Source organism: Bacillus rossius, chromosome 3, assembly GCF_032445375.1.
Source record: "Bacillus rossius redtenbacheri isolate Brsri chromosome 3, Brsri_v3, whole genome shotgun sequence".
Lineage (NCBI taxonomy): Eukaryota > Metazoa > Arthropoda > Insecta > Phasmatodea > Bacillidae > Bacillus > Bacillus rossius.
This window is the reverse complement of record NC_086332.1, coordinates 49,136,157-49,163,871: the sequence shown is the minus strand read 5'-3', so window position 1 is coordinate 49,163,871 and position 27,715 is coordinate 49,136,157. Positions and strand designations below refer to the sequence as shown.

At 36.2% G+C, this 27,715-nt stretch overlaps 1 protein-coding gene across 2 annotated transcripts; it reads right to left on the bottom strand.

Moving 5' to 3' along the window:
• Positions 1-15,061: 15,061 nt before the first annotated feature.
• LOC134530650 (zinc finger CCHC-type and RNA-binding motif-containing protein 1-like) lies at positions 15,062-27,512 on the bottom strand. Of its 2 annotated transcripts, none has more exons than XM_063365681.1 (6): positions 27,239-27,512; positions 26,377-26,503; positions 25,599-25,710; positions 20,610-20,834; positions 19,331-19,447; positions 15,062-15,885 (listed from the first exon to the last, which is right to left on the bottom strand). In XM_063365681.1, the coding sequence occupies exons 1-6, from the start codon at positions 27,267-27,269 to the stop codon at positions 15,760-15,762; spliced, it is 738 nt and encodes a 245-aa protein (XP_063221751.1). In that variant the 5' UTR covers positions 27,270-27,512; the 3' UTR covers positions 15,062-15,759. The 2 variants fall into 2 exon arrangements, with proteins under 2 accessions (XP_063221751.1, XP_063221752.1); XM_063365682.1 differs by having other exon boundaries at positions 27,128-27,492.
• Between the last annotated feature and the right edge of the window lie 203 nt (positions 27,513-27,715).

The window sequence follows — 27,715 nt, the reverse complement described above, 5'->3', positions numbered from 1 at the left end:
GACGTCAACACTGCATGTACTGGCATCCTAAGACAGTCATAAAAATAACTTGTTTAGTTAATTTTTTTATTAAATGACAAATAAATAATATATGAAATGAAAAATAAGTTTATTTAACAATGGTTTTATATTAGTCAAAATTTTAATATTAAAGTTGTCATCAGCTGTCAAAATTATTTTATGAATATTGAAATCATTTTGTAAACACTGATATAAGTACCTAATATAATTATGTCTGACTTGTTCTCAGTATACACCACGGTTTCCCCACCGCGAAGTTACCCAGGGGTAACCGTGCTCGGACACGAGTATAAAGCTATCATCATCAACAAAACGATCATATTTGAAAATGTATCATTGCAGTAAACATTTCCAGCGATCAAGAGTCAATATTTTTGTAAAGTCAGTATCCGTTAGACGTCTGAAATTTCAGCTATCCGACCCGAGTAGATAACGATAGCCAGTCAAAAAGACCAGCGACAAAGCCGTAACTAATACCCGAAAGGGAGAACGAGTGACGACTTTTGATAAGAGCCAGATCATGTGCACAGAACTAAAATAAGGAGATCGGAAAAAGAACGAACTAATGAACTGAGGAGCGAGGGATATGGGAACTAGTTCGCGTAGTTCGTCTGTGGGAGCGCTCTTCCGAACTAGTTCGTTCGCAAACTACACAAGTTTACTAACGTTATGCCCTCACGCCAGTTGCAGTTGAGGGAGAGTGTTCGATTAGAGTCGGCTAATCCCGTAATTGGTAAGCTGCGACGCGCGGGCCCACCTGTGTGGACCGCGGATTGCTATTAAATTAAGAACACGTCTACGATTGGATGTAGCTAGTGCCTGTGCACTAGGCAACTAAGTAAAGTTCTGCGGTGGCGGGAGTCGGCCCGTGCCGTATATTGCACGGCCCCACGTAATGCGTTGTGTGGGGCGTGTTAAATTGACGCAGCTGGGTTAGGCCCTACACCGGAAAAGGACCGGGCGCACATGGGGAGTATTTAAAAAAGGTTTCGGTTGTGACTATAATTACCAGATTGAAGTTCGATGAATACAAAGAGATGATGGCTCGCCATGGGGCGTGCGTCCGTCCCGGTCCGCGAGTCGCACTGTACTGGCGTCTGGCCCTGGCGCGAGGGGAGAGGTGAGCTCCCTGTCGCGCCAGAGTTTCTAAAGTTCCTTTATTCGTAAAAAATTACATTAATAATAAAAAGCAAGTGGCTCTAAATTCATACAATAAAACTTAATGATTAACTTAATATCTATATATGTTTTAGAAATGACATTTAATAAATTTGTATAAAATAAGTTTGAATTATTAGAGTCACACTGGAGACTGTTTGTTGCTTGATAACTACTCCAGTGGCGAATGATAAATGCTCATTTGGGTGGTTTGAGTTACGTCACATATTACACTGTTGAATTCAGGCTGAAGGCCGCAAGGGTTGCACTCACAGCTGTTTTAGTAGAAAAATACATGTGAGTGACCCGGACACTCCTACGTCGCACTTGTGTTGCACGGTGTTGTTAATTCAAAGTGTCGGGTTCATTAAAGTTTAGTGAATTTACTGTACATGACTCGTTTTTCTTGCCGATTACGTTAAGGGCGTGGATAATACCTAAGTCCCGCGGCGCTCGTCTGACTCGGGTGGGCCATGGCTAGGGACGCGTTCCGTTAGCGGGGTCGGATACTGGCGGTTGCAGGTCAGGCTTTAGGGTGGCCTTCGGCCGGACGACGTCAAATATTTAATAACTAACTCACTAAATGTACATGACCCTTGTGTGATTAATCATTCAGGTAATAATTTCATTTCTAAACATTGACTAAAGTTTTAATTAATAACATTGAAACTTTATTATTTGAAAAATAAGAGTCAAAGGAAAGACTTGCAATTAAATGTTGAAAACCAATGGTTCTGTCTATGTTTTGTTCTGGATTTTGCTTCAGCACTTTACCTTACACTTAATTTAAGCCCTTGGACCGTGATGAAACTTAAGGACGTTCGTTAATTACTGTGCCCTGAGGGGGTTTGCACTCGTATGCTACGATGCACTTTTTGAATTACATGTTGATTAAATGGGATTGTTTTACGAGTGCGTTCAACGATTAATTGACGGTTGTTCGCACTAGGTGGAGTTCTGTGGCAAAATTGTAACACTGGGAATACTTGCGTCACAGTTCCGCACTTGACCTGGGTTGGGTTTGCTAGGGGTGCGTTCCACCAGCGGAAGCCAATACTGGCGGGCTGAGACCGGGCTCGAATGGCCTCCGGCGGTACGACGTCAAGTACATATATGAATCTGTTGCATTATCGCTTTAGAACTCGGGTGTCGAGACTGAGTTGCTGCCTTGGCACGATGAAGGCATCTAGGACAGGGGGTTCAAGGCTTTTCCTGGTCACTACACGTCGGGGGCTCAGAGGCAAGGTGTCCTCCCTGGGATGCTCCACCTTCTCCAAGCAACGCAGTTGCAAGTACATCTCCAAGTGCAGCAAGTCAACCAGCAGTGGCGACATAGAGGGTCCTAAATGGCAGACAGCATGGGCGGAGCAACTCGCTGGCTGTAACCATGCCGTCCAGGCTGTGCGACTGCCTTCACTACTGGTGTCTGGAACCATGCTGAGCATCCGCCATTTCTCGTTCATTCTGTTGCATCTCCGTCTCTGTGTGAGCAGGGTCGTGATTCACACAGATGATGGAAATTGCAGTTGGGATGTTAAAAAGCATATATTTGCAATATTAAATGTTGCTCTTCGCTCTCTTAGTTACACTCTATAAGTTAATGTATTTAATTAACTCTGCATATTGCTTATTGAATTTTTTTCATATAATTAAACCTGTAATAAAATTTAAATAGTTCAACTTACGTAGGCCAATATAAATTTGAGTTCGTTACAACATTAAACATTAGTATTTACATTAACACTTATTTTACATAGATATATATTACCAGTTTGTTAGGATACTGGTAAGAATAACCATTCACTGTGTGTCTGCAATGCTGTTGCTGTTACTGTTGACACTGCCTTTATCTTCATCTCGCCAGGACAGATTGTCTTCAGTGCCATTCATGGTATTTGAAATTCAACATTTCTTAGAGCCGTGGACTTTGGATTCTTAAGTTATTCTTCCGCAGACTGTAGAAATCCATGTTCCTAGCTGAAGAACTGATGGTTTCTCTATTTTCCCAGTCGGTGTCAGAGAATATTCACCCATAAGCAGCCAATCACTTTACTGATGCCGAAGATGGTCCTTAAATGCTTGTTTACGACAACATCGAGAACTTATAGCTGGCTTGTAATTCCAGCTGGTAAAACAAGCTGGAATGACAACCTCAGATGTCTGATGTCCCTGAAATGCATAAAGGACCAACATGCCCCTTTTCTTCAGTAGTGCACCCGGGCATTGATTCCATACCAGTCGTAACCATTCTTGCATTAAATCACTCGTCATCCCGCCTTTTTCTTGACAACGAATGATTACATCCGGCAGAAATGCTTCTTTAGGAAGAATTTTCCTTTTTAAAATGATGAATGGTGGCAGTTTCCTTCGGTCTGCCAAAACAGATATCTTCACCGTGACTCGCAGCTTCGTATTTTCAGTCATGCGCACTGTGACTGTCTTAACATGTTTTGTTTCGTCAGAGTTTCCAATTTGGCTGTACAAATAATTGTGTTGTTTACGCAAACCAATCACATAGCACTGAAATTTAATAAATTTATCTTGGAAATCTTTCGGCATGTCCCGCCCTGCCTGCTCCGCAGTTAGAAATGGCCTGGAAGTTTTCATGCTGTTCCAAAAAAATTAATCGAGAACAATCTCACGTACGGTGCAACACAGATACAAAGATGCGATAATGCTTTCCAGTAATTTATTATGTAAACGTAGTGCACTATATGCTCGACTGGGCAGCCTAGATAAACATAGCTATACAATACTTTAAAGTTAAGAACTAAATTTGTAATTGTGGGTTGCTGTTGGAAACACAATTAAGACTTGCAGGTAACTCATTAGCTGATGCTTTCTTTTCTATTTGGTTTAGCTGAAACGTGAAGACGATCGACATGACACTTTCACGCACGTCAAGAACCTTACCACTGTTATGCACTCGGGTTGGTATTTTTCCATAACAGCACTCTGAAATAACCATATTAGTCATTTCGAGGGGGCCGAAAACTATATTTCTAACAAACCATCCTTGGATATTATACAAATCATTGACCCATAGATAAATGTATATTCTTTTCATGTATACCGTCAGTTGGGGTAACATTAAGGGTAACTTTGGCCCACGGTCTAAGAAGGGGAGGTCTGGACACTCCCCAACCTGGCCAGCATGCAAAAGTGGCACACCTAATGTCTCCGTAGTTCCGCTCCGCTCCACCATCTGACGTGTAGCGCTGGTTGTCTTGCGGTGGTATTTTAAGCTTTGTTGTTATGAACAACTCAACATAATAATCATTTAAATTTTCATTTAAATGTTTAAAATGCATTAATCTCCAGATATCGATACAGTATTAAATTGGATGTGTTTATTTTTTATAAGTTTGGGAATTATTTCATAAATTAGGTCAATTAGGTTACGAAGTATAGTTTCCACATTGGCATTGGCGGGAACTTCATTGTGAGCAAGGAGCATTGATTTTAGTAAAGAGAATAAGCGTATATTATTTTAATTGTGAAAATGCCTAACCTTTGTGTTGCACCTGGGTGCAAAACAAATTATCAGGCAAAGTCGGACGAGAAAGTTGCAATATTCCGAGTTCCCAATGATGACAATGTTAGGCAATTGTGGCAGAAAGCAATTCCATGAGACAAGTTTGTACTTAAAAGATCCCATTATGTATGCGAAAAACATTTTGTGGAAGACGACATTCTCACAAAAAAAGGAACACAAAGATCAGTTCGGAAACGTCATTGGAATAGTAAGTTAATTTTTATTATTTGTATGAATGTAGTCTAAAGATTACTTATTTTTGTATAGGCCCAACTTTTTAAAAAATGGAATGTATAATGTCGAATTTTATTAATGACCAGCACAACCCTGATAATACCTGTTTGTAAGTAGTTTGACAATACACCATTTTTTATTAAAATACAAAATTTGCAAAACGAGTGTGCTCTCTTCCTTAAAAAAATTATAAAAATCCCAAAATACTTTTATTCAGTGCTTTAAACTTTCCTTTGTTATCTTAAAAGGCGCATATACGGAATTCAAACTCGTTTAGGAGTAATAGCAGTTTGTAATTTACATTACAATACCTGTGCATTCATGCGGCTATCAAAATTATTTTTGCTTGCTGTGTATGTGCGTCTTGTTTGTTTTCGACAACTTATAAAAACGTATATATTTTTTATTTGGATATTGTAAGGCAATGTAAATAAAAAAAATTATAAAAATGCGTCCCTACTATGCACCCAAGCTGAAGCGTCAACACTTGACATGAGACACGAAACATTGACGATGGCACTTATTTGTGTAGCAAATAATGTATTGTAAATGCAGGTTTGGTATTGTTATTCAAATACGTAAATCAGCCAAGTTATGTAATTTGATTCAGCCTTTAATTTGAAATGTTAAAATATAGTGTAATTATATTAAAATTCATTGCAGTGCATCAAATACTGTCGTAACTCTCTACGTTTGTAATTATGGAGTATAGGGCCACCATGGAAATAAAAAAAGTAAAAACAAAACTTATTTTACTTCCTTACATGATTCCTGATCATTCTGCAAAACGGCATTGCGATATTTCCAGTAATTTGCATAAAAATTACCTTTTTAAACGAGTGTATTTTTTAAAGTTTTATAGACATTAACAAATTAGGTTGCGGAAATGTGGCCCTATGCCCGATTATCACGTTACTGTGCGTCCTCCGGCGATGATTTTAAACTATCGTTGTATCGTATATTATTTACTTCTTGTTTTTTTTTCACGAGAATTGACAAAATCATCATAACGTCTAATGATATATTTCCACCGCAAGACACCTAGCGCTAGAGTTGAATAGCGGACGTCGAACGAACTATGGAGACAGTAAGTGGTCACTTTTATCTGGCGAGTGTCCAGACCTCCCCTTCTTAGACCGTGCTTTGGCCCAAGACAAAAAAAATGTTAAACCATGTTACAACTCTTCCAAATATTTTTATTAGATGTGATGATACATATGTTATTAAATAGATAGCAGCACTAGGTCGAATAATTGGTACGTTTTTAGGCAGTTCATAATTCTGCCACTGCAGCAGCACTAGTTTCTCTGAATGATCAGCTGTTAGTGAAAATATGTCTTCCAACTTCATATTCTGTAAAGTGCGAATAATAAACCAGACGTTTGGTGAGTACTGCCTGTTATTCCTTTATTACAGTAGAAACACACAATAATTAACACATATTTGATATATTATTTGATTTGTTATAATATGTTGGTATTTATCTGGGTGTGTTTTTCTTATAGGTTATGGGGTAACTTTGGCCAAAGTGTTTTTAGGTTACCTTCAGTGGTGTTTATGTTAATGGATGTTTTGGGTGTTTTAGGTAAATATTTACTTGGACGGTATTTCCGAAAAAAAAATGTTAAAAATCCGAAAATACCTTTATTTTATGCTCTTTAACTTCCTCTTTTCATTAAAAGTGGCGGAGGTAAGAAATTCCAAATACTTTAGGAGATATCGAATTTTTAAATTTCATCATATGTAGTTGAGCGGTATTTGCGAAAATAAATGTTAAAAATCCGAAAATACCTTTATCATATGCTCTTCAACTTCCTCTTTTCATTAAAAGCGGCGGAGATAAGAAATTCCAAATACTTTAGGAGATATCGAATTTTTTAATTTTGCAATACAAGACCTGTGGAACCATTCGAGCGGCGCCATTTTTGTTATTTTGCCGTGTGTTCGTGAATACGTGAATCGTGAATGCGTAATTAATAAAATGGTTGATTAGGTCAGGTCAGTTACATTATTAATACTTTCAAACTAAGCCGACATTAAAAATTATTTTGTGAATTAATTTTAATGGCTCTTTAGTTTTAAAATATTTATACTGTAACTGACCTGACCAAACAAACCCGGACAGAGGGTGAACAGCAAACTAAAATGGTCGATTAGGTCAGGTCAGTTACATTATAAATACTTTCAAACTAAGTTGATATTAAAAATAATGTGAATTAATTTTAATTATTCTTTAGTTTTAAATTATTTATAATGTAACTGACCTTACTTAACAAACCCGTAACAAAGGATGTACAGTAACAACTCACGTAAATTTTTTTGTTACTTATTACTTGCGCAACAATATCAAAATAACAAATAAAATAAGACTTTAAAATTAGAAACGTTAAAAACTCACCTAAGGTTGAGGCGGTAATTAAACACCGTTTTAAACAATAATTGAACTAAATAATCACGTATTAGTTCATTTGAATTCTGGCCTATCACGAACAATCACGTGACATCATTATTCAATAAAAAAATAGATACTCGTACGTAAACAAGAAACAATGGTGCACGCACGCCACAGGAATGCACTGGTTTTGTGCTGAAATTTAAAAATTCGATATCTCCTAAAGTATTTGGAATTTCTAATCTCCGCCGCTTTTAATGAAAAGAGGAATATGAAGAGCATATAATAAAGGTATTTTCGGATTTTTAACATTTTTTTTCGCAAATACCGCTCAACTACATATGAAGAAATTTAAAAATTCGATATCTCCTAAAGTATTTGGCATTTCTAATCTCCGCCGATTTTAATGAAAAGAGGAAGTTTAAGAGCATAAAATAAAGGTATTTTCGTATTATTAACATTTTTTTTCGGAAATACCGCCCAAGTAAATATTTACCGTGTTTTATGTTTGTAATGTAGTATGAAAAATTAGGTAAATATGTATTGTACGGATTAGCGCCAAAAAAAATCGTACAAATATGAAATAACTTTCATTATATGCTACCTTACGTCCTCTTTTCAGAACCGCCTGCGGAGATAAAAAAATTCCAATTACTTTTGGAGATATCGAATTTTTTAATATTCATTTTTTGGCGATTTTTTTTAAAAAAATTTTTTAAAAATCCGAAAATACCTTTATTCTGTGCTCTTTAACTTCCTCTTTTCATTAAACCCGGCGGAGATCAGAAATTCCAAATACTTTAGGAGATATGGAATTTTTTAATTTTCATGATGTGCACTGATGCAGCGTTTAGCGGGAAGCCTACGATTCACACATCCTTCTGGACATACCCGAATACTCACGTTGGTAAGCCTTCTTTTCTTAAAATTAGCAAGAAGTAATTAAAAATACTTTAAAACACTGTGGATGGTTGGTTATATTAGATAAGTATAGCTACATTAAAAAAACTGTTAAAATCATTTTATGGTTGCTTAGCAAATAACTTTTTAATATGTAGCTATCCAGCGCTAGGAAACCATTTACATGATTTCACAGTATTTTTAATGTAGCTATCCTAACCAAATCAACCATCCACAATGTTTTGAAGTATTTATAATGTAGCTAACAGAACCTAATTGACCATTAGTTTACATGAGTTGCATATTTATTTACAATAAACAAAAAAAAAAACCGAAGATGCACGATCGGGCGTTCGCCTCTTGTCTGTTGAAAGAAGGCTTGCCAACGTGAGTATTCGGGTATGTCCAGAAGGATGAGTGAATCGTAGGCTTCCCGCGTTCCCATTGTTGCTTGTTTACAAGTATGATTTTTTTTTTCCGCGACGTATTTGAACGACTACATCACGTAAAAAGAAAATTACGTGAGTTCCTACTGTTCATCCTTTTTCCCGGTTTGTTAGGTCAGGTCAGCTACATTGTAAATACTTTAAAACTAAACAACCATTAAAATTAATTTTTATTATTTTTAATGTCCGTTCAGTTTCAAAGTATTTATACTGTAGCTGACCTGACCTAATCTACCTTTGTCCCGTTTTGTTAGGTCAGGTCAGTTACATTATAAATACTTAAAACTATACAAGTAAAATTAATTGATATTATTTTTAATTTCCGTTTATTTTGAAGTATTTATCATGTAACTAACCTTACCTAATGGAAAATTTCTGTTATTTAGGCATTCACGCACACACAGCAAAATATAAAATGGCGTCTGTTGAATGATTACATAGGGCTTGTATTGCAAAATAAGAACGGCGATATCTCCAAAAGTAATTGGAATTTTTAATCTCCGCAGGCGGTTTTGAAAAGAGGACGTAAAAGAGCATATAATGAAAGTTATTTCATATTTGTACGATTTTTTTTGGCGCTAATCCGTACAATACATATTTACCAAAACTTATCATTGCAGACATAAACGAGAACTGTGGCCTAATGCAAATATGTGTTTTGTATTTCAGAGGGATAATGCCCAGGACTTACGAGAGAAAACTGGGAACCAGATCTTATGCAAATTACACTGATGACAAATTACAAGAATGTTTAGAAGCTATTCGTTCTAAACAAATGTCTCGTGTTGCAGCAGCACTTTATGGAATTCCAAGATCTACTGTCATAGAGGTGCCTGCTGGTAAGAGCATTTCTGTCAAAGACCTTGCAGTACCAGTAGCTCGAGCTGAACCTGGACCATCTTCAAAAACCAAAACAACTCGAAAGATGCAAAGGAAGGATTTATATTCAAGTTCCAGTTCCTTGGAAGAAAGCAGTTATGACGAAGTACAGTCGTAATCAGATGGCTTGAATGAATATATTTCTGACAATGAAGTTTCAACAAATATAACAACAGGTAGTTTGACTGAAAAGTTAGACATAAAGAACTGTGATGTGGACAATTTTGTGGCTGTACTATACAATGGAGACAAATACCCAGGAATAATCACCAGCATTACACCAGAAGGGCCAGTTGTTGACTGTATGGAAAAGGGACTAAAGTTTTGGCGTTGGCCTACGAAAAAATATTCACAAATGTATCACTGGAACGATGTGTTGACGATGCTCGAGCCACCTAAAAAAATTTTCAAAACAAAACCAATTGTCTGTCCCTGAACTTGACTGTTTTGTTTAATGACATGAAATGTTACTGTAGAATAGGTTATGAGTGATTTAATGATCTTAATTTTAAGTTAATATATTCAATTTATGTTTATTTAACTTTTTTATTTACATTGTATTTTTATTAGCTCATAAATATGACAAACCAGTATTTTTATGTCATATAAATTTTTTTTTACAAATGAGCCATACTATATATTGGTCAAACATCAGCCCAAACTATTTTGTGCCTTGTTAACCATGGATTTATTTCCATGGGCCAAAGTTACCCCAAGTGAGAGCGACATTAGCCCAACATTTTAAAAATTTCTAGTTGTTATAAATATTTAATTAAATTATTTACCATCAATGTAAAATATGCACTTTTTCATAGTTAAAACAAACAAAAAATATTGTGGGCAAATTCTTTCTAAGAATTTTGTTATATATTACCTGGAGTATACATAAATGTCAAAAAGTGGGCCAATGTTACCCCAACTGACTGTAATCCTACTGAAAAAATCTTCAGTACTTTGACTTAGAAAATAACAAGAATGACATGCTATTACAACACCACTTAGTAGCCAGTAGAGATTTAAGTTAAGATGAATGACAGCAGTGTGAAATAATGTAACATTAAAAACATGATAATAGTAACAATGTTAGGCAACAATAGTATTAAAACAGCAAAAATAACACAGTTATAACAATAATAACATAATATAATAGCTACAGCATATCCTAGCAAACAAAGTCTAAGTACTCTGAAAAAAACACTTCTTTGACAAATAAGTTTTAAAACATTTGTATTTAGATTAATAGAACCTCTCAAACATAAAAGTATAAATTTTGGCCGTTTAGAGAATCTGAAATAAACAGTGTTGCATAGCAGCATGTATATGAATATCACCATGGTACAGCAAGAACAGATTATCACTGTCAGTAGTTGTGTCACTATGTTCAGATGCACTGTCATTGCTGTCATTACACACATTTATTATAAACCCTTCCAAAACATCCTCCATGACCCAGTCCTTTTTCCAGTACTCGTCCTCTTTACTGACCACGTGTTGACAGTTACCTTCCCAGTCGGTGCTTGTGATGGAATCTAAGGCCCTTGTGGTTTGCGACTGCAACGCTTACAACCAAAGTCCACCAGAAGTATTGTTCTCATGAATTAAACGCTTGATCTTGGCCCACGCGAGCTCAATAGCATTTAATTCACAATTATAGGGAGGCAGACGAATTACATGACGACCATGTAGCTCAGCTAACCTGTCTACTCTGAAATGTTTTTCTCTCGGTCAATGTTTTTCAACAAGTTCGGAAAGTGTTGTTTTCCACATTTTATTGTCACATTGTATACCTTTTCTCCGCAACCAAGCTATCATTGCACATTTACTGTCGTACTTGGATGGCAGCTTGTCTTTCTGCTTGGAATGGTATGGAGCATTATCCATTACCAAGATTGAACCGGGTGGCAAATTTGGAATCACTTTTTCAGTAATCCATTTTTCAAAGTTTCCAGAGTTCATCTGGCCGTGGTAGTCTCCTGTTGTGTATGCTTTTAAAAACAAGAGAGGCTCCGGGAAGGAAGCCCTGCCTAGAACCAATGCTTACAACTATTAGTCTGTGCGCTGCATTTCCTGTTGCCATTACACCTTAAATTAGTGTCAACCCAGGATTCATCCATGTAAAATATGTTATTCCCAGCCTCCCTGCACTGTTTCATCTGAGTCAGGTACCGCAATCGCCAAGCAACGTCAGATCTTTCGAGAAGAAGCATTAGCTTATTTTGGCTTCTTCTCCACACAAAACCCATTTTTTTTTAGTATTTTACGCAGTGATGTCTTTCCCCAACTCCATCAATTTTTTTCTATCAAAACTGGCAGTAGTTTCCTTGTTGTGGGAACCACATTTTTAATGCATAAAATTCGTGGATAGTGTCTCTGATCACTCTTCTATCAAGGTCATCAACTGACTGTTGTAGCACTGTTACTTCACGTTTTGGCTGCATTGTTGGTGCCGGCTGTGACCTTCACAAAATTGTCTCGCCGCGCCGCTTAAAAAAAATTCTCTCAGCAGAAAAGATGTAGGTTTGCAATTATACTGCGACCCTCACTTTCAGTTACAGCAGTTTTGGTAAAACTACAGTGTTGCACTGTCTGAAGACTGATCTTTTTGTTTGCCAGTTGACCATTTATAGTACAAGTTCAGTTTGTCGAACCAGATGGCATGTCCAGTGAGAGGAGTTGCCAGATACATACTCAAATTGAATTTTAAAATGTAGATAATTATTGATAAAAAAGGGAAAGACATCAAAGTATTATCAATTAATTATATTGTCATGTTATCAGGCATTCAATGTATGTGGCTGGTTAAGAAAGGTATGGACAGATTTTATTGATTTGTTAAGTCATTATCAAATAAAGTTACATTGTGAATATAATCAAAGTTTTTCTTTTATATTTATGACTGTGTTCCACTACTTGTTAAACTAATGTTCAAAATATTTGAATCTCAGTTATTGTACTAAAATAATTATGAAAATTTTACATTATGTGGTGAATTTTTTAATATTGATGGGATGATTGAAATATTTTATTTACTGACAGGAGAACTACTGCTGTTACTGATGTAAAAAATAACTTGGATGTACATTAAATGCTTACAATTAAATCATTATTTTTAGGAGTGACTGAAATAAAATCCTTTGAGTAGGAAGTAACCTGTTTGACTTGGTGTGAAATCGATTAAGATAGTAGTATTTACCATTTATATTGAAGAATTCATAATTCAATGATTTTGGAATTGAAGCTTATTGATTCTTCCCCACAGTAAAATTTTAACATATCTAGCACTCTATTATTTTAATAAGGCTACCAAGTCACAATTCATCAATATCTTTAGTGAGAATTTTCACCCACTAAATCAAGGTTTTTCTAATTTTTTTATTTGTCTGGATTTTATAATCAACTGGGTATGTCAGTTAATCAGGATTTTCAACAATTAATCATGGTATTAGCCCAATTTAATATCAGTATTGTTTGATTAATAAATAGAGGTTCTACAGTAATTGTTTTAATTGTGGATTTTGATGATTCCGTAAGTTCCTGAAACAAATTTAAGTATAATACTTTATCCAAGATAATACAGTTAGCTACAGATCATTTGCTCAAATTAGATGTGAACATTAGAAATAACACTGAAACAATTTAAACAACAGTTTCAGACTCCAGACTGAACAGCACTTCAGACCACAGTTACTGGTGGAAGGCTCATGCCTGCTCAGGAATGTGTTCTGATTCTTCCAATTGAACTTAGGTATCTGTTGTTTTAAATTGATACTAAATGTCAATACTATTTATTCAACATACTATTGGCAGGTGTTAAAGTATCAAAAGTCCCACCTCCAATCTTATCAGATAGTATGTAATAACAATTTTGTTTGGTTAGTAAGGAAAATTTCTGTTAATTGTAAATATTTTCAATGAAGTATATTGTTTCATGAGCTGTCAAATTGAATCATCAGAGCTGATATTTCAGATAATTTGTATTATTGCCATACTGCTGCTTCTGATTGTCAATACAAACACAAGTCTTAAAGTGTTAATTTGTAAGTGTCAAGGTGGTGGTGTGAGGGCAAGTGACCTTAAGGAGAGCAAGTTATACAGTCTCCACACTGCAGTCTTCACACGTACAACCTCACTGCTGAAGCATGTATGCAGCTTCTGGATTTTTTTTAAATATATTGTTTATGATTGATTTAACTGAACTGTTTGAGCTATATGGTAATTTTACATCTATTATTTATGAATTGTTTTAAGTACCTATCAATAATAAAATCACCCATCACTATTTACTGATCATTATTTTGAACTGTAGGATACAAAAGAAAATCTTGTGAAAATTTTTATTGCTCTCCCATAAGACACTCACTAGTAAAATTATATGAAGTGGAATAAATGCCCTGAAAATAATTGTATTTGTCTGTAGGACACAATAAAATAATTGCTATTGATTTTTATTGCTATATTATGTTATTTGGTTTTATTTCCAACTTTTGATGAGATGTGTTCTTTTCTGACTTTCTTCCTTTCAAGAAAATTTAAAAACTACCAATATCATAGTATAATACCATTGAATAATGGCAGACTGGTAGATTAATTTTGCTGATTCTTGTTTGCACATATTCCACTGTTGACTTAAGCTTTGCTGATAAACTTCAAACATCTGCTAATGTTAGAATGCCAAATGCATTTATTTACAGAAGGTAGGTACTCCAATACGCACAGTTTCGTTAACGTTATTAAAAGTGAAATTGTTTTTGACACAATATATAACATATAAGCAATCAGAGTTATTATAAAATTTTATAAACTCACTAATAAGCCAACTGCATCTGAAATAAATTGTACTTACCTGCAGTACGTCTCACCTATAATACTTAGCAAAAAAAAAAACATAACTTTTAATCATAAAGGTTACCCTGGAATATGGGTTGTGCCACGCCCCTCGCCTACTCTTACTCCCTCATGCCTTCTCGTAAAAGGACAAAGGATAAGGCTATTGTATTTTATTTTTCTGTCTACCCTCTTCCCACGAGAGGAGAGGCAGCAAGCTACTCTTGCTTGTGTTTCTTGTATGAAAACGTGCATGCATGTTACAGTACTAACTTGCATGGGAATGGAGGATATTATGAATCACACTTCAAAACAAAAACCATGGCTTCCGTGTTTGTCATGGGATGTTGTAGTTGAAAGCATGGAAACTTCATGATAAAACAATAATGTTGAGGCACAGTTGCATCATGAAAACCTGTTGAGATAGACAGGTGGAGAATGTTTATGGTTACATTTTACAGACTTTTATGCTGAGGAAGGGCGAAAGAAACATCAACACACACAATTTGTGGCAGAGTTATTTTATAAATTTCCCCCCACTCTAGCCGAATGCAAGCATAGTAGCCTATTGTCACCAACCTGACATCGTTCTGCGAGCCGGGCAAAGTATTTATACTATGTAAATTTATTTATACCCAATATAGGTTTGTTATACACATATCAACCACACAGTACAAAGTTCAAATTTAATTTTTTCAACCCACAGTGAATAACTCTATCCATACACGAATCAGTACGGTAACACCTTTTCACAATTATAATTATATACAATTAAGCGACTCAAAATTTGGGCTATAAATATTATCTGTGCAATTTTTGGATGCAGTCTACATTCATCGTTACTCTTTTGTGTGATGCTAAAAGTGTCTGGACTCAGCAAATACTTCGATCAAAGCAATGTTTTATAACAGGCAATAATTCATTATCTTATATTATTTGTACTGCCAATCAGTATAAACTGGGACAATCTGCACGTAGACTTAGCGACAGGCTAAACTGCCCAAAATTGGACCACAGTTTTTGCGAGATGTCATGGACGATTTGAGCCAAGACTTCCGACAGTCAGAAGCCAATAAACAGAGGAAAATATTTTCCAATCACCTGTTATTTCTTAGAGTTGATGTGGACAAGAATGTGTCTGAATCAAATTGGAAGTTGTGTTGTTTTAAACGAACACAACAAATTTTTTTGTGGTGCCTTGAAAATCCACTTTTTCTTGTAAACGTGTGGGTAATAATAACTAAGAAAATAATTAACAGATGAACATCTTGGTGTCAATATTCACATGTGCTACCAAAACTTTGCCTGGTAGCACAAAAATGGAAGCAATAAACTGGAGACCAAAAAGTGAGTGTTTTAGAAGATACTGTTCAGTCACTGACATCTTCCTCGTCACTGAAGTAAGAGTTCTGTCGTATCCGCTTCCTTCCCAATGCTTCATCTCCAGGACTTACACACTCCTCGGTCGTTTGTCGCTCTCTCTCCACCTTCTCTTGCTACAACACAAGTGAACAGACACATCTGTATCATGACATTATGAAGGATGATCAACTTATCAGTCAGCTGTTTGGGGCCAGAGTACGGACTACATATATGAGAAAACATTTCACTGAAAGTGCGGCACCTAGCACAATTGCAACTTACAGCCAAAAATTTAACAAAAAACTGGTGAGCCCTGCCCATAATTACACATACTTTGATAGAACTGCTAGTTAAGTATAGAACAGATAGGGTAATCTTTAACACATCTCTAAAGGCTTAGTATTTAAATTTGTGGCCATTTCAGTTCTTTTGCTGTGCATGTATAGTAAAGAGCAAGAACTGGGACAAAAATTGAGTTTAAATTTACTAAGAACTAAGTTACGGTTTTAAAGTAGAACTTATTTAATTTTAAAATGAATAAATGGAAAAATAATTCAAATTAAGAAAAATGTTTTCTAATCATTTCCTTTATTTCCTTTCACCTATGGCACAATTGAAATATTTCCTATCATTTTAAGGTGCGAGAACATAGAGCTGATGCCAATGGGCACATCACCCACCCTAGTCTCTAGATCACTGGCCTTAAGAGTTTACCATCTTTTGTAATCTCACTGATTGACTTTTTTTCTGGTACTGCAACTACTTTCTTAAACACTTTCGCTTATCCTCAGAGCCTACCTAGGTGGTAGACTGCTTAGCTAATTATTCTCCCGCTAGCCAGCCTTTTGAAATCAACGATGGACGTTGCATTGTTCAATCACGTTTGTGGATCAAACTTCCCTTAAACTGATTCGTGCCGTACGGCTTTTTAACCACTTAATTTCCTTATAAAGAAGAGAAGCTGTAGAATCATCATACGTGAATAATTTTTTGTGTGTAACCATTTGTCTTACTGGAGTGACCATGTGGAGGCATTCTTAAGAAATTACTTGCATGTGAGTCATCTGGAGAACACAAGTGCATTTTTTATTTGACATCTAGCAGCGTGTCCGACACTAAGAGCAGGCCAGGTCCTTGTTTAAGGAGCTACAATTAGGGGGTTCAAAGTCTTGTCACCCCATAGGTTTCATTTGGTCCATCTGCTCTCTCATATGGTGGTACCCATGCAACACCAGAATGATGCCCATTACCTTCCAAATGGATTACCGAACATGAGGCTAAAAGTAAGGTTCTAATACACGCCACATGTCAACTTGTACACCCAGTTTACGAGGCTCACTTTTAAGAATTTTCACAAATTAACTTCTAATTGGCAAATACTCCATACAAAAAACATGAATTAAGATATTTCCATTCCCCATGTGTTTATACTTAAAAACACAATCTAAAAGCCACATACACAAACATAACACTACCATCATAAATTAACATTTTTTAAGTTAACATTTTACACAGATTTTTTTTTCGAATGTGTGGTAGTACCTTTTACATCAAACAGTGAAATAGTTAGAAAAATTCAGTAGTGTTGTGTTTATTTGACCTAAACAACTGGTCGATCTAATATTAACTGATACAGTGACACACAATACATACATGTTTACAAGAATGCTGCAGAGGTGGTCATCTACGTATGAATCAATAAACACTTAATAAAAACAAATGTGTAATTTTTTTTTTAATTGTAGTTGATATGACTTACACATAATAAACTATTATTCCACACAGCAAGAAATATTAATAAAAATGTAAAAAAAAAAAAAAAAAATCAAAATATGTCAGCTTCAAGAGTGCTCAGCTTTCCATTGTGTTAAGATGCTTGGGGCATAAAATAAAGTGTAAAATACAGGTTTGTTATATGTATGTGTGCATGGCACTGATTCTCCTGCGCTGTTTCCTACCTCTTCTGGGTGGTTGTGCACTATTCAACCCACTCGTCACACACGTATGACTAAGAGAAGCCAGGAGAGGAGGGGGTGGGTGTAGGCGGTATGAGAAATCATATTCAGCTCGCCACAAGGGGCATCAACATTCCACGACGTCAATCTTGAGTAGGGGAAAAGAGAGTACCATATTTACTGGCAGATGAATTGCTCCTTCATATGGATCGCACCCCTTAATTTTGGGCAAAAAATCTAACGTTTTCACTTTTCATGGTAAGAGTCACCCTCAAATATGAGTTGCGCCATAGAATACAAGTGAAGTCTTTATCGTCTGTGTCTCAGCTTATTGCCACGTAAGAAACACTGCATCCTTCCCCTCTCCATATTTTATGGCCCTTCCCCCCTCCCCCTCATCTTTGCTCTAACAAAAAATACAAAGGAAAAGTGTTCCCCCAGCTCTAATCTTTCTTACCAGTCCCCATCCCCAAGAGAGAAAAGACTGCCGTTCTTCAATAATAACAAGCACGATATTTACAGCATTTTTGTCATGAATTAAATGTTGCTGTAGGAAGTGTAGGAAATCTCATGCAAAACAATGTTTGGACACAGTTGCATCACAAAACCTGTTGAAACAGAAACATGATGATTGAGTAAAATGCCTGTTCACATGCACTTCCCGCTCCCTCTTTCTGGCTGGTGTAATTTAGATTCCCTCTCTTGCAGAGCCCCACAGCCCGGCGGCAGACAGCCACGTCACATGCCGGTGCCGGCCGGTTAGTCGCCCGACAGGCAGCGGACGTAGCTTAACGGCACAGTTCATGATGCCTTACACGCACTGCTGAGCTAATCTAACTAAACAATTTATATTTACTAGTGACATACGTATATATTAAAAACCAACACAGGCTAGTTATTTAACCACATAGTCAACCACAAAAGTACAATATTAATTTTTTTTTACCCAAAATGTAAAATTCACATCTTGATAACAGTACTTTTTACTAAACAAAAAATCAGCATAAAATCTGTGATCGATACGGGGTAAATATGGTATGTAGATTAATATTGTTTTGTGTTTGAGTTACTAAGTTGATAATTATTTTGATGAGATTTTAGAATATTGGTAATTATTTTTCCAAACGTGACAGTTTAACTTGCACTTGTGCTTATGCAGACATTCTTAGAAAAATATTAAAGTGTGTCTACTTTTCAGGATATTCTAATATTTTTTACTTACAATTATTTATATATAAGCAAACTTAAACATAATCCGCAAAAGATCTAGTATTCACACGATTGCATAAATTTTAATATTAGTACGTTAAAACCTCTCCAGAGATGTTTTCCACGTGAATTAAGTGGAGTCTCCCACTATTTATATTTAACTGAAGAGAGGCATCAAAAAAATGTAAGATGGTAAAAGTCTGTTGGAAATTATAAAGTTTTGAGACTTCCAGCATCATTACTGTTCACTTTGTGACTTTGATGAACAGTCCTTCAGTTTCATTACATTTCTTTGACATGTAAAATAAAGGTGCACTAACATTTAGCCCAGAGCAGTGTCAATGCCATCATGAAGTAGAAGACTGACAAAGGCAGGCAGAACAGGGCTGCCGTACGTGCAAGAGCTTGCTATCACCTGAAGTCTGATGGCAAAGCTGAGGGTCTCGTCATCCAGCGTCACCTCGTCTGCCGCAGACCCACACCTCGGGCTCCTGCAGCCTTGCTCGTCCGAGCTGTAATAGTCGTCTTGTTGCTGCACAGTCACCACAGCCCTGCTGCAGTACTTCCCCTCGCCATACACCACTTCCTGTACCAGTTCCTTCTTACTTTACAACATAAGTAATACATTGTTTACATTTGCTTCATTTACAACTACCTTCAATACCAGTCATGCTCTTCAACGTTTTAGTAACGGTACAGCTATCATAATAGGGCTCAATCAAGGTGAGACAAAAGACTGTTGTCAGCCACATGTTATTTGAAAAAAAAAAAAAAAAAATCATCTATTTGTTGGGCATAGGATAAGAACAGCCATTATCATAAGACAATAGGTAATGTCTTGTACCTACAAATTTGAGGTTAAATTATATTTTGATTTTAGTTCACATGCATTCATTACCTTCCTGAAAAAAAAAAATTGGTTGTAATAGAAAATATAAATTAAAATAAATCATAACTAGAGTTGTAACAAGGACTCAGGTTTTCAGATATACAATATCTGAGCATCAATTGCTTTCAATAGGTACAAATTTATGTACATAAATTTCTAAACACATGGAGGAAAAAATTAAAGAATATTTAAAGTGAGAAGCATGTCACTACTTTGATAAAATAAAGTAACAAATATTCATATCCGCCCACTTGGTCTAGTGTCTAGCTAGTCTGGCTGGTGACCAAGGGGCCCGGGTTCGATTCCCAGCCGTGGAAGGGATTTATCAAACCTTCTCCTGAGTTCAGGACTGGGTGTTTGTAATGTCCCTTTTACCTTCATCCTGCGGAAGGCAATGGTAAAGCACCACCGAATCATTCTGCTTTTATGGCTGTTACCACCATAGAGTTGCCTGTGCTCACGACACCCAGTAACAGGTAAAAGACTCATCATCATATTTCACAAAAATAAAAAAAATTAATACCTGAACCAAATAATACAAACAATAGTTCAATTTCCTACATTAAAAAAGCAAGCAATATTGGTTTTTGAAAACAAGAACTGTTATAAAATCCTTAATGAAACACTGAATTAATAACTGCATTGCTAATTCAGCACTACACAAATAAGATTGTGTTTGATGCTATAAGCGAGAAAATAAACAGCTAAACCCAAATTTGCATTAATACAACCTTTAGTGCATATTTGTTTTAACTGGTTAGCAATTCTATTAATGTTCCAGCAATGATAAATGGGAAGGACATACCTGAGATGCATCATTTTTCTTGTTTTTGTTCTTATTCCTCTTTCGCTCCTTCTTGGGTGGTGGTTCCCGCTCACCAAGGGCATTCTTCGGGCACTTGTAGCTGAGGTGGCCCACCTCGCCACACTCGTAGCACTGGCTCTTGTCTGGGTAGTCTCGACGACGAATAAAGTCCGCACTGCGGCCATTGTCCACAGCTATGTTGCTCTTCAATGTTCGTCCAAACATCTGAGTCATGTGGCTAAATCATTAATACATACTTAATAGGAATTAATTATAATAAATTTTGTTTACTGTAAGGACTAATGATTTCGCTCGGAATATGATCCTAAAAAGTAACAGCAATTGTGTTTGGAAACACAATTTATAAAAATAATCAAGCCACAGTGCCCTTCCATTACATAGCATTTACCGATGACTGCTTTACCACTAACAGAAAACATCATAAGTCACTAAAGATGACAGGAGTGACATGGTCAATATCCTTTGCAGTTAAAACCCTGAAAGTATTATAATTTAAAAAAATTATGCTGCGTTCACCCAAAGAAGCAAACCAGTGTTCAGACGGACAGGCACAGGGAGGTGTGATGCTGTGGCCTTACAGCTGACTAAACATGGCAGTATTCTTGCGCATGTTTAGCTGAGGGAAAAGTGTGCTGCATGTAAAAGAGGGTACGAGGGGGCTCTGACTGACGACCGGTTGGCTATGAGATGCAGTGTATACTTATAGCTGCAACACACATATGTGCAGTGCGCTGCTATGAGGTCCCGTTTTCTAAGATTTTTTTCATTATGGTCACATCCTCATGGTAAGTATGTATTTGATTAAGTACAAAGTAAAGTTTACATTAAGCTTCTTGTATTCCTTATGGTGCATTGTTCTCTCTACCCTGGCCTATAGCCGCTACCTTCCATGCAGACCCAAGGATGGTGAACATTATCTAGGGCTGTTTCAAGCATTGGCCTTGTAAACAGTGCCCATTTTCCTCCATCAATCTCTTCCTATCTTAATTGGTTTTAAAGCTAGTTAGCTAACTGAATATCTCCCGCAGTAACACAAAATATTTAGCAAACTGAATATTTCCCATTGTAACACAAAATATTTCATCTTAACAAAACAAATGTTCCTTCTAGAGAACCCCAACTTTTTCTTAAGTATTTCCCGTTGCATCATTATGTATGAAATCCCTAATGTAGAGAAATTTTCCAAACAAACTTTGTTTGCTGATAAGATTCAAGTTCATTAACAAGTGTCAGAGGCTGCAATTTATGATTGAAGCTGTCCGTCAACTGTAAGGATAATCGAAACAATAACTGCAAATAAAACCCTGTTCTGATAATTGACATTACAGTTACATACTGTTATTTTGTATTTTTTTGTATTTAAAGATCTAATATTTGTTTATTTTTGTTGTAACCACTGCTGATATGTGGTACTCTTGCCCTCGCATGTTGGCCGATTACGGATGTCCTGCCTGCTAATGGTTCTGACGGGGGTATGTATCCATATAGTTGTAGTTATAACCTTGTATTTTGTCTGTATATGTCGTGCCCAATGAAAAAGTCCCTGACTGTTGGTGGGAATGTTACAAATCTAAAATAAAATAAAATAATAAAAAGCCTATATATTCCCTATACTATACTATACCAACAAGGAGCAATGAGAATAACTATTTTAAGAATATAAATTTATTATTATACATCAAAATTTCTATTTCATCATCAGTTCACACTAAAAATTCATCTTTAGCATTTTCTTTAATTAACTAGCTAACTCGTCTATACAGGTAAAGCATCTAGCCCAGATTCCCCTATTATATCTACACCCTATTTTTTAACTTGTTCACCAACTACACTAGTTACTTTGAAATAACCTTACCCTCAATTTTATAAATTCGAAAAGGTCTAAAATAATATTTTCAATCTATTTCATGATAAATGCCACACAAGACTGAAACCAACTTAAAAAACCATATCATTGCTGTCATGTGTCAACTAGCTACTATAATTTTTCATTTAAAAATATAAGAAATCTAATACGTACAAGTTTTGGTATAATATAATATATTTTTTTCCCACACTGAAAATTTGGTTAGTATAGTGCTTACTTCACAAACTAATTATTTATCATGTTGACATCTATTCCCCTAATACGAGCACGATGTGATTTGCCAACAGTCACCCTTCTACCCCACTCTGCAGTACTTCAATCTCCCACCAACGTGTGTGTACAGGAGTTGCGTATTTATTAAGTAAAGAGAGTGCCATATTTTTAAAATTATAATTGAATGTGTATGTGTTCTTTTTCATATTAGAACAGTAAGGATGAAGATGTGCCATGCACTCAGGTTTACTAATGCATCCTATTCCAATATATTTTTTACAAAATTTTAAATTAAATAACTATATAATATTACTGTAAAACGACCTGTTTAATTACAGAGATTTTATCAAAGGATTAGTTTGTTTTGCCCTTGGCACTGTTTTAAAATCGACCTAAACTGTCTTATAGTTTGACTGCGGATGCTTTTCCATAGCTATTGTGTGATGTACTCATTCCAGTCTCTTGAGATTGTCACCCGAGGTAGGACGCTCGTCACACCCCGAGGACTTCAACTCGTCTTATATTAGTCTGTTAGCATTAGTTGTATGTTTTAATGATTCTAAACCTTTTCATCTTTCTTCAGAGCCCACTTCAGGTGGTAGACAGTCATATTAAAGTATTTTCATTTCCCTTTATGGATTTTTGAACTTAATTGATGACCGTTGAACAAAGTTCTTCCCCTGTGGTGCCCCGAACCCCTACGTTGTGCTTTTAGAACAGTTTTCTTTCCATGGTAGTGTAACATTATATTATAATGCACTAAGTTGTGACCAATGAAAACAATTTTGCCAGTAAACAGTGTATATTTTGAACGACCACATGTTCAATGACTCAGAGGCTTGTGGGGTGCCTAAAGTGCCCACAATTTAAACATATTTTCGTAAACCATAAGTACTGTGACTGACACTGAGATCAGGTTAGGTCCTAAGGTCTGCCCTGCTACCTTGAGTCCCCGCTGGGTCCATAGTGGTGCCCTAGGCAGTCGACAGACAACGGTAATAATAACTACCCCGACAACCCCTGGAACATTAAAGTACTCCACTTGTATTCCTTTTCAACAAAAAGTGTATTATGTTTAAGCAACAAATTCTCTTAATCTAAAACTTTTATTTGCACAAATGTTAATACTTACCTGTAATAATAATTTTTTGTTACAAGTCTAATTAGATTAATCTAAAATTTTTGTTGTTTGTCCTTATATTTGCTTGTTTGTTTTGTTACCACTTATACTCCATTAATATAAAAGCTTTATTTTTTTACTACTTTATATTATGTTGTTGTTTAAAATGTATATATTTTTTAAAGAGTTCAAGATCTTGTCGACCTCAAACCATATAACACAAAAATATTCTGTTTTAAAATGAAATTTAACTAAAAATAAGTACAACAATAAAATCTTGTCTTAAGACATTCTTGAGTATGTTTGTCCCTAATATACAGTGTCTGCCAGCTTCAGTCTTTCACTGTTTGTGTGGCACTTTTGTTCTTAATAAAAATGAATCTGTATAAATACACATTCACACATATGTACAGATTAGGTCTTCTGTGGCAATATTCGCTAACACATTACACTCATTTGGCAAAGTTCTCAGGTTCAATTTCATCTCCTGGCAAGACTAAAAATTAAAACTCAAGAGTACCAAATTGGTACCAAAGTGGTTTAAAATCTGCTATAGGTAATCTTGTCCCTAACCTTAAGCCTCTGTAAATAATATAATGACGTCAAACACTATAAACAAACATATTGTTATGAGAATACTACAGTTGAAGCAACAAGACGGTCAGATGGCCCAGTGCAGCGGAGATCCAGGGGAGGCCCCACCTCCGAGACATGCAGCGCCAGTCCCTCTGCAGTAATACCATTAGGAGCTGTGCCTCTCTCTCAGTCTCTAGTGTGTTTGGCAAGTACCCAGGGCCCCATATGCGTGAAGTGGTGTAACTAGGATGCCACTGTTCACAGAGTTTTGAGTGTTAAGTCAGGGATTTTGATGAAGCGATGCTTCGGGGGGCTACAAGACATTTCCAGGTGTTTAAGACAGAGATTGGCCTGCTGCAAGTAGTGTGTGAGTGAGAGGTTGATGGCAACACCGGCGATAGCATGAAACCGGCAAATCTGCGGAAATATGAGCGAAGCGAAGTGAAGAGGATGAGAGACCCATTGGTGAGGATAGCGGATGGTGAGCAACAAACTTTGTGTGCGAAGATTGGTTCATTGAGGACCGAAGCATCCGGGTGTTGTATGTGCGGTAGACGAGTGAGTAATGTGAGGCAGTGTGTTGAGTCCGAGATGCATGGTAACAGATGAGCAGTAGAAAGAACCACTGTTGAGCCGAGCTCCAGTGGGGAGATAAAAATGTGGACTTAATGTTACTAATGAGTGACTAATTTGTGATCAGACAGTTAAATTGTTATAACCTAACGAATAGTGTACATATATATTAGGTAGTAAAGAAAACTGTATGGATCTGCTTTTTACCACTTGTAACAACATGTAAAGACACATATATAAACACAGAAAACTAAATACTATTTACTAGAGACCAAAAGTCTGAGAATTCTTTTTTTATTGTATCCACTGCCAAGTTTGTTAGAGGTGGCAACATTGTTATCACCAACTATTGTTTTCAAGCCGGTATTGCACAAATATGACAGACTTTAAGTAATTTTTCTTATAACAATGCAAATTGGTGACCCTATAGCCACTATAACTTATTTAATGATTTTGCTTAATTTATTATCTCTATTTTACTTTTATTTTCAATTTATTTTTAAAAAAAATTGTATTAGTCTTGAACCAAGGAACTCAATCACACTTAATAACATTTTAGTTTGAACACAAACGTACAATGTAAACATATTGTAAAAGATGTCCCTCAAAGCTGTCTCACCTCTCTGCCATTGATGGCTGCAGCACAGGTCCTAGCATCTTCTCTCGTCAGAAACAGAATAAAAGCCACCCCTCTGCTCTTTCGAGTTTTCTTGTCCTTCATAACCGTCACCCTTCCAAAAAAAGAAATGACATCTTAATTTCAGACATATTTCACTGTGAATGTGAACACCAAAACACTTACAACGGAACAAAATGTCGATGCCCAAGTCCTTTCAGGTGCCATTTCAGCACTAATACAGGCACAATACCTAAGGTACATGCTCTCCAATGAAAGATGCCCTTGAAAGTAGACTGCTGGGGCTTCTTTACCTCAAGCAAACACTTCAGATGACATTTTTAGATGCTCCCAGTGTCTACAACCTTATGTAGACTAACATTGGTCTTAACAAGAATTATAATGGATTTGAGCACACCGCAGCAAGTGAATGTAGACATTATATGTGGTGATAAGACTAAATACTTTCAAGTTTATATAAGTGTGATAGGCAACATTTTTTTACATTAATTCCAATAAAAACTATTATTGGTAAAAGGAAAAAAAACTTGAAAGCAAACAGGGTGCAAAGTGGTTCTTTCCCACACCAATTATTTTTTTTTTTCAATTAATAAATATCTGTGTAAACTCCTGTTATGGTGTTTAACAAAACAACTATATATATAATCGAACTTTGTAAGATAGCAATAAACAAAACCAATCTACTCATTCATGCATGAGGTGAGGGTTAGAAATGATCTGGCAGTGACAAGAATAACACATATGCCTAGTTTCTACTCACTTGACCACCTTGCCATACTTGGTGAATATCTTGTGCAGGTCGTTGTTGGTCAACGAGTACGGCAGATTGGACACGTATACTGTACTCTTGCTAGGCACCAGTCCACCACTCATCTCCAAACTCTTACCTAACAGACAAGCAATTACATACTTTTGGAAAAAGAGCATGTACCTTCAACTCTGCGAATTCATATCCCCGGGGCCGTAGAGTGAAACTAAGAGACAAGGGGCAAGTAGATCTCTTGGGCCTTCTCCCTATTACTCAATACACAACTTTTTAAAACACCACACACAAAGAAATATGGATTAAAAGTAAATTTTGCAACTGCAAACATTATTCGGAAAAAATTCATGACTAAAAAGGTTTCTAATGAATTTATTTGCATTATAATTGTAATTTTTTTCCTACTAAAAGCATATAACAAATTGCAGAACTCAACCAGGTCCCCATGATACTCACCATGGGATTTTGTCCCCTAACCCCACCCCTTCTAGATGGCTCTGCATATCCCAAATCTCAAAACTGTTTTGATCGCACCTTATTTAGGCTCCTGCTTAAGGATCATAAACATTGAGGAGTTCGATAGCTACTTGTCTACAAAATCGGTCAATGAAAATCCACTAATTCAATTTAATCATACTGACTAAATAACTTGCCTCTCACTTTGTTCTAGTGGACAATGTTGAAGACATAACAAAATTGGTACTGATTAAACTTTAGATAAAAATAATTCAAGAATTAACAAACACACCTTTTACAAAAAAAACTTTAGTTTGCGAGCGAGTTAAGCCAATTTCACTAGCCCAGTGTATTCAACACCTGAGCTAGTGACATGCTTGTGTTGAACCAAAGGGGGGAGTACCTCCTTCGTGTAGGTATTCGTATATCATCATCTACGCTACAATGTCACGCCAGACTCTCATCCAATGTGTAATGAAAATAAACAAGCTAGAGTTGCTGCTGACAATTATCATTCCAATTACAGTTGGTCACTTCGGGTGAAATTAGAACTTCGCCGTTTGAATGGGTGTATCACCAAATATTTGGCAACACGATAAAGAAAACAAAAACCACCAGTCTCAGCAAAACGTAAACAAAATTCAAACTGCAGACAACGCAACGGGACCATAGAGTAACGGGACAGCCACAGCGCACATGTCATAGATAGAGGCACGTGTTTTATTGCTCAGAGGTATGGACTTCTTCGTTTAACGCCCCACTTTCACATCATGTTATCTGTCAACAAAACATATTTGCATGTCTTTTTTAAAACTGCTATCGTATTAAACATATATTTCGTTAATAATTGTGTTAAATATTATGCCAAAAAGCTAAAAGA

What these genes read in the sequence shown, in the direction of transcription:
- LOC134530650 (XM_063365681.1), bottom strand. Translation starts at nt 27,269, where the DNA reads ATGATGATATACGAATACCTACACGAAGGAG. An exon ending in AAGTATGGCAAGGTGGTCAA is followed by an intron (nt 25,711 to 26,376) that starts GTGAGTAGAAAC and finishes TTTTTTTGGAAG; the next exon opens with GGTGACGGTTATGAAGGACA. An exon ending in AGAAAAATGATGCATCTCAG is followed by an intron (nt 19,448 to 20,609) that starts GTATGTCCTTCC and finishes GTGACTGTGCAG; the next exon opens with CAACAAGACGACTATTACAG.